Source organism: Callospermophilus lateralis, chromosome X, assembly GCF_048772815.1.
Source record: "Callospermophilus lateralis isolate mCalLat2 chromosome X, mCalLat2.hap1, whole genome shotgun sequence".
NCBI classification, from domain to species: Eukaryota; Metazoa; Chordata; class Mammalia; order Rodentia; family Sciuridae; genus Callospermophilus; species Callospermophilus lateralis.
In genome coordinates, this window is record NC_135325.1 from 107,259,584 (window position 1) to 107,273,783 (window position 14,200).

At 39.0% G+C, this 14,200-nt stretch overlaps 1 protein-coding gene across 1 annotated transcript in view; it reads left to right on the top strand.

Annotated features, from left to right (window-relative positions):
• Positions 1-611: 611 nt before the first annotated feature.
• Positions 612-14,200, top strand: part of Stk26 (serine/threonine kinase 26) — a 54,511-nt gene continuing 40,922 nt past the window's right edge. Inside the window, exons 1-2 of the mRNA XM_077106825.1 lie at positions 612-697; positions 798-948. Of these exons, the coding sequence (XP_076962940.1) occupies positions 907-948 (42 nt within the window). The 5' untranslated portion in view covers positions 612-697; positions 798-906. The remainder of the gene's footprint in view (positions 698-797; positions 949-14,200) is intronic.

Sequence of the window (14,200 nt, forward strand, 5' to 3'; positions counted from 1 at the left end):
CTCAGGTTGAAGTCACCTGAAGCATGTGGGCGGGCGGGAAAACCGGAAAGCAGGAGAGAGACTACGGATCTGCCCAGTGGCTCGGCCCGCGGCTGAGGACACGGTTCGCCGAGAACGAGCTGGGGTCTACCAACTCCGCGACTCTGCGTGGCTCCACCCTCGGCCAGGTGGAGGAGCCAAGGAAAACTTCCAACACTCCCCAAGTTTCAGCTCAAGATGTCTCGGAGGCTTCAAGTGCCCTAGCCTCGCAAGCCTGCCTGCAACGTGGCCACGTCTGGGACACCCTCATACCCCCAGGGTCTCCCAAACTCTTTCATTCTCTCTCCAGGCCCAGTTGTGTTCCAGGTTTCCCGTTCTCGGGGTCCTACTCTCCGCTTGCCCGGAGATTCCCCCCCTTCTCAGGCTCCTGCCACCCCAGCCAAACCCTTTCGCTGCCTGGAGCTTTAGCTCCCCCGACACCGCCCGGCTGCCGGGCGGGGGCAGGGCCAACTGCGGAACCGCCCCCAACCGCCTCCCAGGCCAGGCGAGCGGGCGGGTTGCTGGGGCGCCTCCACCTCCTCTTCCTAAAGCGGCGAGGCGCAGACGAGCGGCATCACTCGAGCCCAGGTCCCAGCCACCGCCACACACAGCGCCCTGCATTCAGGAAGAGGAGCAGCAGCGGAGGCGGCGGACACAGCGGCGGGCGGGCACCAGAAAGGTAGACTGAGTCCCAGGGAGCCGCGCCGCGAACCGCCCACCTCCTAGCCCGGGGTTACAAGCCACGAGCCCAGTAAGCCCACTTCTGTGTGTCCTTCCAGGCCCCGATCGAAAAGCCTGGGAGGGCCGCCGAGCTACCCCTGTAGGAGGAGCCAGCCTGAACCCAAGGCGCCACCACCGCAGAAGCAGTGCGGAGCAGAAGTCGCCTTCATGGCCCACTCACCGGTGGCTGTCCAAGTGCCTGGGATGCAGGTGAGGAAGCCCAGGCCTCCCCTCCCTCCCACGTGACTGCTCGGGGGCCCAGTGCGCGCCCCGCACTAGGCACCAGCGACGAGGGGCGGCCCCAGGTCTCCCCTGAAGGCAGGGCCCAGCGCTCTGGCCAGGTGACCCTGGAGTAGGGCTTGAGGTGTTTTCCTGGCGTCTAGGCTAGGTCGTGCTCTGCGCTGGGCAATCAGGGAGGGACTGGGGTGTGCAACTAGACGGGGTTTGCTGGAGGGGAGGGGGGAGGGTATAAAAATAGGCCAGAACCAGAGACACCTGCGTCTCTTGAGCGTGGCACCATGGAGGATTGGGGGTGGGGGAACTTAATCTGGAAGAGATGGAGGTGTCTCGGAACTTGTGGGATAAAGCACGAGTCGTGCCCCCCAACACACACACACACACACACACAAGTTGGGGCGGGGCGAGACAGGGGGTGGTGGTGGCACTGAATTGGGCTCTTCCTGTGTGTGTAGAGCAAAGAAGAGTGAGGTGACTTCTTTTTCTCTTTCGGTGTTATTTCTTAAGGGCGAAGTTGTATTTCCCTCCCCCACCTGGGCTGGCTCATAGTGGTGTGAGAAATGCAGGGTCCTATTCAAAGTGGCTGAGGTGATCATTTCCCAGCCCCCTCTCCTTGCCTTTCTCATAAGATAATTGTTGCATGTGATTAAAGGAAGCTTTTTGTCCAGTACACGGGACCACTGCGTGGGACCCAACTACTTACTCAAGATCTCATCGCCATCCCCCATTATATTTTCATTTTATTAAAGGAAAGTTGTATCCAGAGACTTTTTTTTTATGCTGTTACGTTTTAAAATCAGTACATTTCAGCCTATCTGATGTCAATCCTAATTAACTTTTTAAAGCATTCACGCTTTACCCCCTTTTGCTAGGTAGCCTAAACAACCCATTTAAGAACAAGTCAGAAGCTTAAAAAGCACTAAAGCCTCAGTCCCTCATGATCTTCCGAAAATGAGAAAACAAACTTTTTCAAGTTAAGAAAAAAAGTCCAGAGTGGTACATAGCTTGTTTCTAGTAGAAGATTAAAGCACTGTGGATTGATGCACAAAATTCATCTTTCCTTAGCAATTGGTCTTATTTTACACACGGTGGCAAAAGTGATTTTAAAAATCATTTTCCCACAAAAGGGGCCATCTGTGTTAGGGCATATATCTAGCTGAGGACTCCTGCTGTGTCTGAAGCCCTAGGCCTTTCAGCTGCATTGAAGGCTAGTCTGGGTTGCGTCCCAGGAAGTCCGTGTATATTTCATAAAAATTAGGGGAGGATGTGAAATAGGAAATAGTAGTTTTTTTTTAAAGTTAATCTATTCAAGCTTGCAAAGTACCTCCTCCAACTTTCTTCTCAGACACTTTCCCCCCTCTTTCCCTTCCCCCCTTTCCTCCATCCATCCTGCCCCACACCCCATTCATTCAGTTGTGCCTTTGATTGTCTCAAGAGAATTGTAGTTTGCAGTACTAACTCCATCTGATCTGGAAGAAAGTGTAATGCGCCCCCCTCCCGACGCGCGCTCTCCTTTCCTTTGGGTGGAGAATAGAACATTACATGTGTAAAGTTTGTCTCTGAGGGTCTGCATGCTTCTTTCTCCATTGTGTGCGTGCGCCTGCGTGCGTGCGTCAGCCTTGTCTCCCGTTCATCATTTGTGATTTGGGGCAACTGTGTGCTGAGGAGAAAATGGTTTCTTGTCTTTATTTAATTTGTCTTGATTTTATTTGGTTTATATGGCTTAAGAACTGTTGTTCAGTGTTTCTTATTGCTTCCTGCTTTGCTTAATCATCTAAGTTGGCTATCTCTTGAATGTTTAAATCTTAATTGAGGTTGGTTAGAATGTGAACCACATATTTTAAATTATTTTAAATTTTGCTTTGCAATTTATGCCCTCTAAAAGTTGTGGTAACTCTCAGCAAAGAAGACTATTTGTCGTTCTCCCCACCTTAATGAAAAATAGCAAATTCTTGACTTCTTATTTCCATTTTCTTTTTAGATGTGATTCTTTAGCACTTGGTGAAACAAAAAAGTTTTTCCCATAGTTGAAATCATACAGTCTCCTAAAAATAAATTTGATGGCATGCAGGGTGATCCTTGAACCTAGACCTTTACTATTCTTTTGCAAAAGTATTGCAGATGAGATGTAGAAATATATCATGAACTGGTAACATTTGCCTGAAATTTTGTTAACATTGGGAGCAACTTTTAGGCCTTTAGAGGAAAACTTGAGTTAGCCATGTGTTCTTGAAATTAATGTATAGTATTTCCACAAATCAGGGCAAAGTAGCCTACTTGCCTACAACTTTTTAACAGTTTATTTTAGAGAATTATGAAGATTGATGGAAAAATTATTTTTCCAGAAATAAAAACAAAATTGCTTTATTCACAATGTTTTTCTCCCTCTGAGGAGAGCTGTGAAGTAGAAGCTGAGCTACCTGTTCTATCACTTAAGACTTCAGCATTCCTAACTTTAAAACAAAGAAATTTCTGTTGCCACTAGTTTAAAATAGAAAAGAAACTTGGAGTGAACAGAGAAAACCCAGGATTTAGTCCAATTCAAACTCTTCCTTATGAATTAGTTACTCAAACTCATATTGTTGATATTTCTTAATATTGTAGTAATGAACATTTTTGCCCTATTACAACAAATGTTGAGAGTATGAATTTTTTGTAGTTAATTTGTGCTTGCTTCTTTAGTGTATAACTAAAGGAATTTTCCACCCCAGGAGCTGAACTCTTGAACAATATTTAAAGTATAACTTTAAAAAAATAATAAAGCAATAAACCTGTTTCTTTCCACCCAAATATTTACTCTTTAATGATTTAAACCCTGTTTTTTTCTTTGAAGTTTTAGTTATAAATCACACTTAAAAGCTTAAGATATTTCCCCTTGGAACTTGCATTAGCATTTATAAAGACAAATACTCTAATTTTTAGATCTCGCATAAATTTGGGTGGGGAAATAAAGTTAAATGTTGAATTGGAGTATTAAATGTTGTTTTATGCTTTGTGCTAAAATTTCATTAAATAATTTTTAAACTTTTTGCTAAACAATTTTAAAATTAGCTTTTGATTACCTTTAAATATAGTCAAGGTGGTACACTTTAACAGTGGTTGTTATTTGGGAAAGGAGTGGTAATAAAATTTTAGGATTAATGAACACTTTACTGAATTGGTTTTTTTAAACTAATGGATAGAAAACATTGCCTGGCATTGGTAAACCTACTGCTGGGCTCTGTAAAGTATACTACATGATCTACCCTTATGGATTTAAAAATCTTGTGGGGTTCTTAAAGCTAGTATATGAAATAATCAAATAATGCCAAATCTGTGAACTCACTGTAAGTACAATAGAAGTTTCAGACTGGAAGAGTTGAAAGCTTCCAAAGTGTTGTTAAGATCTATACTGGGAAGGGTATTTCCTTACTTGGAAATACCCTGAGCAAAATTATATATAGATAGATATATAGGGGAGGGTACATATGCATGGGTAAACATGTGCACGCGTGCACACACACACACACACTTGAGAGTGTGATAAAAAGTATTTGGGTCATGATGAAGACTATCCCTAGAGAAGTAATAGGAGATAAGATTGGAAAAGTTGATTGAGTTCAAATTGTGGTGGTCCTCAAATGCTAGGGAAAGATTTAATTAATTGATTAATTTTAATTAGATGTATATGACAGCAGAATGCATTTTGATTCATGGTACACAATTGCAGCACAACTTTTCATTTCAGTGGTTGCACACGATGTAGCATCCCACCATACGTGCAGTCATTACCTAGGGTAATGATGTCCTTCTCATTCCACATCTTTCCTGCCCCCATGCACCCTCCTAGGGAAAGATTTTATTAGCCTTTGAACTAACCATTAAACATTTTTTAGTAAAGGATACTCAATGAAAAAAGTTATTATGCAGGAAAAGAAAACTAATATTGGATGAATGGATGAACAGGAGAGTTAGGAAATTTAAGGCAGTTTGACTTAAAGAGGCTATTTCAGTGGGTCAATCCTAGCTATACAGATGCAATGAGCCTTACATTGACAGATTGTCTTCCATATGCTTAGTAATGTGAAGAAAAAAATTTGGCAGAGTTAATAATTAGCTAGTTACAGAAGGAGACAAATTCTTTGCGAAACTGGGAGAATTATGGTACATTTGAAAGAAATTGGAATGTAATGGGGAAGAGCCTAATCTGGTAGAATGATTTCTATTCCAGACTCACAAATTTTGAGGTAACAAAGGGATAACAAAGTAAATATGTCACATAAGTAGTTAAGCCATATAGAACTGGAGCTTTAGCTATTCATCAGACATTAATTTTGCATCTAGTATATGCCAGGTACCATACTTGAAAATGAAGAATGGGGTGCTTTCAAGGAGGGAGAGGTTCATGATACCAGAGAGAATATATGGAAATGAGGGCCCTCATGAGACAGGAAACAGAAGTTTTTGAGAAAAGAAGGATATCTTTGAGAAGCATGGAACAATGAGACAACGTGTTAAGATAGAGGGGGAGGTAACTGGGTTGGGGGTGGTTCTTTCTTTAACAATCATTAGAAAAACCAAATTGGAGAAGGAATTCTTTTTGATATCAGAATCCAGCATGTGGAGTTCTTATACCTTCCTAAGGGACTAATTAGATTTGCAGTTTGGGGTGCAAAGAGGTAACAAGCTTTGTCTTGAATTGCTGAACCCAAACCAGTGTCTCAGTTGTCCAGTGGTTGATACAGATGGATTGAATATACTAATCATAATAGCAGAAGACCAGCTGAAAAAAAGAATCAAAGCCAACCTTAGAGAGGTGGGGGTAATTGGAAGGTTTGAAGCTAGGAGCTAGGGACTATTGGGGAGAGTAAATGGGAATTGGGCACAGTTGGACATGTGACTTGATCAGTAATGAGGGTCTAGAAATGGCACTTGAGTATAAGGTCCATCATGTACCTCTTTTGCTTGAGTCATAGAAAATGAGAGAAAATAATTTAGAACCATTGAACATTGTGATACTGTTATTTTTTATTCTTTCATTTATTCAGTAACCTTGAGCAAATCATGTACAAAATCGGGAATAATAAAAGCTGCATTTTCTTTGCCTCAATGAGAGGTTATTTTGATGAATTAACTATCATCTGCGGATTGTATTTTGGGCTCCTTTAAAAAATGTGTTATGATGTATATAGACAGTTCATCCTGCAAAACAATGTTGGGCTAATTACATGAAAACACTGTCATTATCTCAGCCCTCTCCTGCTTTGATAACCCAGATTTTTCTACTGAACCCCAATCACAGCAACCCCACTTTCCTCAGTCGTATCCAAAACCCTCTACTCTGACTCCCGAATGTTCTGTTATTCAGCTCCTCTCTATAGACCTAAACTGAGTTCTGGGTATTTCCCAACAAGAAATTCCATTTATCCTTGTGCTGTGGTGCACACCTGTAATCCAAGTGACTTGGGAGGCTGAGACAAACTAACATAATTTTTAAACTTTTTTATTTTCCTGTTCCAACTGTAACATTAGAATTACACAGTTTCATTCATATTAACATGTTTTTATTAATGGCTCAGTGTGTGAAATATTCCAGCAGGAATAAAGCCTTAAAGAAATGGAAACTTAATAGTACAATTTCAGGCATTTCCATAATAGTTTTTGACTGAGTTGTGTCTTCTGAAAGAGTGGTGGTTTAACTTTTGTTGTTGTTGTGAGAAAATGGAATTAGGAGAACAAAAATTAATACTATTATTAGGTATGATGCAACAAACTCCTTTTCATTTTTTACATAAGTCCCAAACAGTTTGCATCATGGGTACATACAAAGCAATGTCTCTGGAGTGATGCTATGAAATAACTGTCTTTAAAACAAACAAATATCAATAAAATACATGTAACTAAAATGTTGGCCCCATCTTAAGAACATTTCTCACTTTTCATCTGCTATTTTAGACTAAGGTGTTATATGGTAGGGACCATATCTTTGAATTAATATGTACCAGATCAAATATTTATTAAAGATATTAACTAATTTCTCTCAACAATCTTATGAAATAGGAAGAGTGATTATACAGGAAAATGCCTTCAAAATTGTATTAAAAATTAAGACTGTCAACATATTGCTTGCCATCTCTACCCATGATTCTCTTTATTTTCCCTCCCCCAAACTTCATATGATGGAGGTAAATTACTTGATATGTTAAAAAAAATCAGAAAACTTATACATGGAGCAGATTCTATCCTCCTCCTCCTATTCCTACCTGCCCCTCTCCACCACACCTTCTCCACATTACTCCATATTACCTAGAGCTCCAGGCTGCTGCCCAGAACTTTTCCTTAGCCTTCTCTGGACTTATTCCAGCATTCCCTGACAACAGCCTGATGCCCTTTCTTTTTCCTCAGTTATCATAAGATCATGAATTAGAATGATTCACTTTGCAAAATATCAGATTAGCCATTAGTATGGCATAGTTTGGGATAGTCTGGTAAAATTAGAACAAAATTGTCATTCCTACTTCCTGAGCCTCAGAGTAAACAAAACTGTAGACAGCTTAGATGAAAGAGCTGAAGATATTCTAATTAGCTTTTTCAGTATCCACGTTCCCCCCTTTTGGTCAAGTAACTTCAAAAATGTGTGGTTGAGAAATCCAAGGTGTTTTGTTCCTGTATATTTCTGATGAAAAATATTTAGAAAAAAATTTTCAACCTATCTTTGTAACAGATTGTGTGTTGGTGGTATTTTCCCTCTCTCTCCTGTTCATTCATCTGTTAAAGAAAAACAGGGTAGGGGGGACGTGGAATATGTAAAACCTCATTAATTTAAAATACAAAGGAAAATACAAAGGGCTGAAATAAGCTGGGCTCAAACCAACCATCATTGGATTTTCTCAGTTTGTTTATTATTTCAATAGGGTGTCTAGCCAAAGTATAACAGTTGCTTTGAATCTGAGAAACAGTTTCCCAATATCAACTTAATGAAGTTTTACTGGTTTTAAAATCCATACCACACTAGGTGTGTTAGGACATTTCTAAGTATTCTAGTGAATTACTCTACCAGGTTTCAATAGTGCCTGGTAACATAATCCTAGGAGTGAATTTTTGGCAGGTGGAGGAAATACTTCAAGGACATCTAGAATCATCCAGATTTTTCTTTGAAAATACATTTTTTAGTTGCTCTGTTAGTGGTTTTTTAACCCTGCTCCCCCCAGCTTTCCATTAAACCACTGGCTTTGGAACATATCAGTTTACAGTATGTACATTAAACTAGGCTTAACTATTTGATGCAGTATAGTATAAATAACAGCAGTGCATGATGGGAAATCAAGATAATGAGGTGGGGTATAAACTTATCAGTGCAAGAAAATTTGGGGGAGCTGGACCAATAAAATCATAAAGTCAAAAATTTTTTCCCAAAGCCTCTGCATCATTATTGCTGCCCACTAGAGCTGGGAAACTTTTTCGACTCCCCGGTCTCAATTTCCTGCTGCCTGCCTTAACTTTAAGCAGAAGCACAAAAGAAACCAATCAGTAAAGCATGAACACATGCTACTTAAGAATGGTGAAAAAAATAGAACTTTGACCTCTTGTGTTTAAAGACACTATAGTCAGTGTATCTGGCAGCCTTAGGAAAAGAAGCGCATTTCCAATGTATGCTTTTTAATGCTACTGACCCCATGAGAAGAACAGTTAACAAACTCATTAATTAGGGTCCTGTTTGCTTCTCTAGTTCAAATCCTTTGAACTTAGCTCTGAGCCTTTTTATGTGCTTGTCGGTAAAGGATAATATATTGGACTTTCCCAAGTTGGACAGTAGTGAACCAGGCTTAAGGTTTTTAATGCTTAGTCTTCATGAAACAACTGAATCTGATTTAAGCTAGATTATTAGCAGCAAATTTAGGAAGGCTTATTTTGAGTAGAACATAGGACTTGATGCTTGTCTTTAAGATATAACAAGTCTTTCACTCAAGAAGTTTATACTTTAATGAAATGACTAGACACCTACATACTTAGCAATCCTACAATGCAAAGCAAAAATGTTGAATCCCAAATGAGATAGAATCCGATGTAAATGCAAGCATCCCTAGGAAGATTGGACTTAAGTAAGGAAGCTCTCATTTACAGAATGAATATCTTTATGCCAGCCACTTGTGTTTTGCCACTGCATTCCATTGCTTCTAGGCAGGGCCACCTTCATTAGACCCTTAAAACAGAATGGGAGACCAATGGGAGAAAAGACACAAATAGTGTTTTAGGCAGCTTTTACACTGCTGTGACTAAAAGACTTGACAAGAACAACTGTAGAGGAGGCACAGTTTATTTGGAGGGATCACAGTTTCGGAGGTCTCTGACCATAGACAGCTGGCTCCATTCCTCAGGGCTAGAGATGAGGCAGAATATTATGGCAGAAGAGTGTGGCAGAGGGAAGTGTCTCACAGGATGATCAGAAAGCAGAGAGAGACTCCATTGCCAGATACAAAAATTTATAGCCCAAAGCCATGCCCTCAGTGACCCACCTTCTCTAGTCACATTCTATGGCCTTCAGTTCCCACCTCAGTTAATCCCATCAGGGGATTAATTCACTGATTGGGTTAAGCCTCCCATAACCCAATCATTTCACTCCTGAACCTTCTTTCATTGTCTCACACATGAGCTTTTAGGGGATACCTCACACCCAAACCATAACAAGGAGGCACACTCAAGATTCAGAGTTCTGAAGTAGGTGCCTATTGGCCAGGTTGTAAAAGGCCTTAAATGCCAGACTGAGACATGCATTCTTCAATGGATAAGGAGTTTTTCAGCAACACAGTGAAATGATGGAAGCAACGTTGTTTGTTTTGGAAGACTGCATATGGCTTCCAAAAACCGAACAGCCTGGGTTGGAGATAGAGAAAGGCTGAAAGATTTAATTGATAAAGGTTTGATCCAGGGCAAGGATGGTCAAACTTGAGCCTGCATAAGAACACCTGAAGGGGCCCATTCTGTGTTTATGATTTAGTTGGTCTGGGGTGCATTTTTTTTAATGAGTTCCTAACTGCTCTGCAGGTTTGGGAACCACTCTGAGCATCACTCAAGGAAGACTTTGGACACCTTGGGTTGCTAATTGAATGGCAAGAGGAGAAACCTGATGAGATATTCAAGAGTCAAAGACATGGCTGAGCTTGGAAGAAAATGGGTTTAGTTTTAGAAATACTGAATTTGAAGTGCTGGTCACACAACCAAGCAGAAGCAATTATTAATTTATTCAGGAGAGAAGATGGAGGGAGATAGGAGAATCCTGCATGAATATACCTAGTTAGATGAAATTATGAGAGATGAAAATAACAAGATTTCCAATTATCCTTCCAAGAAGCTGAATACAACTTTGTGTCAGTTTCTACAGTTTCCAAAATTTCACTGTCACCCATGACTTGTATTTTCCTCGGTTGAAGTAGGTTTGTAATTTAGGCAGCAGATGCCCATTCTTCTTATTTGTCATTGACCCATGTGTGCTATAAGTAAAGTACTTCAGTTTTTTATTTATTGATTTAATATCTTAAATTTTGTTATATATATTTTTAGTTTATCTGGATAAGCCTCTTAGATGATCAGTTCTTAGAAATAAATATTTTGTGGAGTTGTTACTGTACTTGAAATCTGTATGTTTACAGCTTCCAAAATGCAACTTGGCTAAAATGAAGTAAAATGTCAGTATCTTAAATGCCAAAAGTGACAATGGAGATTTTTAAGACCTTTTCCAATTTTGACACATCTCACCAGTTTTTATTATTCAGAATACTTTTCCCTCCTTCCATTACCACCCCTTCCGAACTCTACCTACCTCAACAATCAAACAAACTGAACTTAATATCTCTGGGCTGTTATTATATTAAAAAAAAATTACTCATTCACAATCATGACATTCCAAAGCCAACTTTTGATTGCATGTGTAAATTCCTGGAAGGAAGAGGAAGTTAATTCTGAGTCATTAAGGAAATATCAAACCACTTTCTAAATGCCCTCTTCTGCTCCCTGAAATATGCCCTATACCTATCAGATTAATATATTAGCACTTTCCAACAGGTTCCATGTAGGAAAACTCAGAATTTAGTTCAAACATATGATGAGAACTGAAAATATGAGAAGCAAATATCGAATGAGTTTGCCAACACCAAACAGTGTGAGCAAATGCGATTACCCACCTCATTTACCAGCCTTATACCTAACTTACTTTTCAATTTCTAAAATGAACAGACAGCCAACGAAAATAAATCCATCCTTTAGAATCAAAGATTTTCCACCTATGTGGATGTTCAATAGCATGTATAGAAATGTCTTCTTAAAACTACTTGAAGTCATATTTAATTATTGTTAGGTCTCTTAGTAATTCTATGGATTTATTCTATTTCCCTTTTAGGGAATACAATTTGTTTGGGTGTAAAAATTAAGAAGTTTTTACCTTGGGCTGGGGTTGTGGCTCAGTGGTAGAGCGCTTGCCTATCATATGTGTTCAATTCTCAGCACCATGCATAAATAAATAAATAAAGGTCCATCAACATCTAAAAAATTTTTTTAAAAAGAAATTTTTATATTTCCCACTTCTCACATAGTTATCTCTTCCAGGATACTTATTCTTGTAAATAAATGGTAAATTAGGTTTTTGTTGGTGAAAATTATAGATGAATGAATGGACAGATGGATAGATGTTTGTATTTATACACACATAATAAGTGTCCCACATGAAGCATATTTTGCAATTTGAAAACATTTTATTAAAAATAAACTAAGGCTCAATATTGGCCAGTTGAGTTTTTAATCAGTTGTACCAATTGTAGATAAAACTACTTTTTATAGCTTTATTTTATTTTTTTATTTTATGTGGTGCTGAGGTTTGAACCCAGGGCCTCACATGTGCTAGGCAAGTGCTCTACCACTGAGCTACAACCCAGCCCCAGATATAATTATTTTTAAAAAGTAGAGAAATGTGTAAAAGATAGGATGGTTACTAAGTTTAAGAAGTAGAAAACTATGACAGTGTCATTTAAGATCTGCATATATGGGTGCTAACATACAACAAGGGGTGGGGGAAGAATAGAAGTTCATTGGATAATCAAAGGGGAATGAAGGGAAGAGAGGGAGGATGGAAATAGGAAAGATATCGGAATGAATCGGACATAACTTTCCTATGTTCATATATGAATATACCATGTGAAAGTCCACATCATGTATAACCATAAGAATGGAATCCTCGTTAGAATAAGTTATACTTCATGTATGTATAATATGTCAGAATACAGTCTACTGTCATGTATATCTAAAAAGAACAAACAAAAACATCTGCATATAAAAAGAAGTAAAATTTATGTAAAAACTATGTAGTCAGGAAATGCTGATATTCATGAGGTTGCTAAGTATTTAAAAACAAATTTTTTAGTTGTTGATGGACTTTATTTTCATGTGGTGCTGAGAATCGAACCTAGTGCCTCATACATGCAAGGCGAACACTCTACCACTGAGCCATAACCCCAGCCCTAAATATTTTTATTATATGAAAAACAGAGTAAATGTGTAGAATTCTTATCTCATTTAAAATATGTACTCGAAAGTAAATGTGTGTATGTACCTATGCATAATGAGATTATCAGGATTTTACATGTTGTACTTATGTTGTGACACATGTTGCACTTTTACCATGGCTGGTTCTTTCTGCCTTTGATATTTAATCCCCTGTTATTCTTGAAGAAATTGAACTCACAGCAGTCTGTTCCATACAGGGTACAGATCTTGGGAAATGACTTTTAATGAAATTCAATACCACTGTTAAGCAGTTTTAGTGAATTAGAATTGAACATTATGTAGGATTACATTTATCAAGATTTCCAATTCTCTGCTTAATTTCTCCCATAGAATAGTCTTACAGAGAATCATTGCATCAAAGGAACTGCCTTTGATAAATGTAAATCTGTTCACCTGTTAGTAAAATCAGAGCTATTGGGCAGTATACAAATGACTTCTACTTAACAAAAACTTGTCATCATTGTCTAAGTACTTATTTTGAAGCTAAATTTGTTATGGGTACTTCACACTATAGAGGAGACCAGGCATTGGAGTCTGTTTCAGTGACAAACAAAATCTTGTACCCAGAGAGCTGCTTTTTTTAAAACTATTTATCTCTTTATGAAAAATGGTGACTGTCACTGAAAGATCTTTTTTCCTCTGTCACAAGCTTCCCAAAGGGCACATACAATGAAAAACGTGGGATTCAACTAGTTAAATAATGAATCAATTTTGAGGTTTTAGCATAGGTGACACCTCCATGGTCGTCTTTCTGGACTGTGATTTCTGGTAATAGCAAGTGAAAAAAACTATTACCGCTGTTGCTATGGATCTTCTATCTGCTGAGGTTCGGGCATCGTTTTTGGAGGCTGCGGTGTAAACCCTGCTTAGGGAAGGTAGAATTTCATAATACCAGAGGATTACTGCTGCCTCATGAGCAAACAGAAAATGTAGGTGAGGAAAGAGGTGTTGGAGTCTGGAAGAACAGAAAGACAGTATTTCCAAGGAAAGGGAAAAGTAGTCTTTTGCTTTAAAGATTGAGAATTCTTTCTATATTTTTTAGAATGGGAAATTTTTCTACTTTCTGCAGAGAGGAGAAAAGGCTAACAGAAAAGGAAATTGGGGAGGTAATAGTAATTCATTTCTTTCTTGTTGCTTATGACTTCTGTAATGAAAGTTACATTTACATAATTAATTGGTTATGGCAAGAAAATGTCTTAAGTGTCTTTTTGGTTGGGAGGAAGCTTGGGGAAGATCAGGGGAAGAGCTGATGACATGGGGAGAGTGATTTCAACTGCTTTTCTATTTAAGATGTGCAATTTTGGTGGCATGTATATTGTCCCAATAAATTGTTTCTAGACACTGGAGTCATTTTGGGTGGCCTTTTTTCCCCTTTAGAAGGTAAAGGAGTCCTTTTCATTAACAAGGGAAAATGCCAGAATATCACAGGTTTTATTTAGTTAATTTGGACTGCTATTTTTGTGGGGGAGGGAAGGCAAAAGAGGAGACTCACTGTCAAATGACTGGATTTAATATCATTGTTACTTTTCCAGTAGATTCTGGCATTAAAGGTCTCCCTCAGGGAATGATTAAAATAGTTCTTTGGAGCATTTCAAGGCTGTGTAGCATCTCAGATTTACTTGAAAATAAGTTTGCCTAATGACTTTTTAGCACCATTTGATTTCAGCTTTGGCTGAGAAAAGAGTTTTAG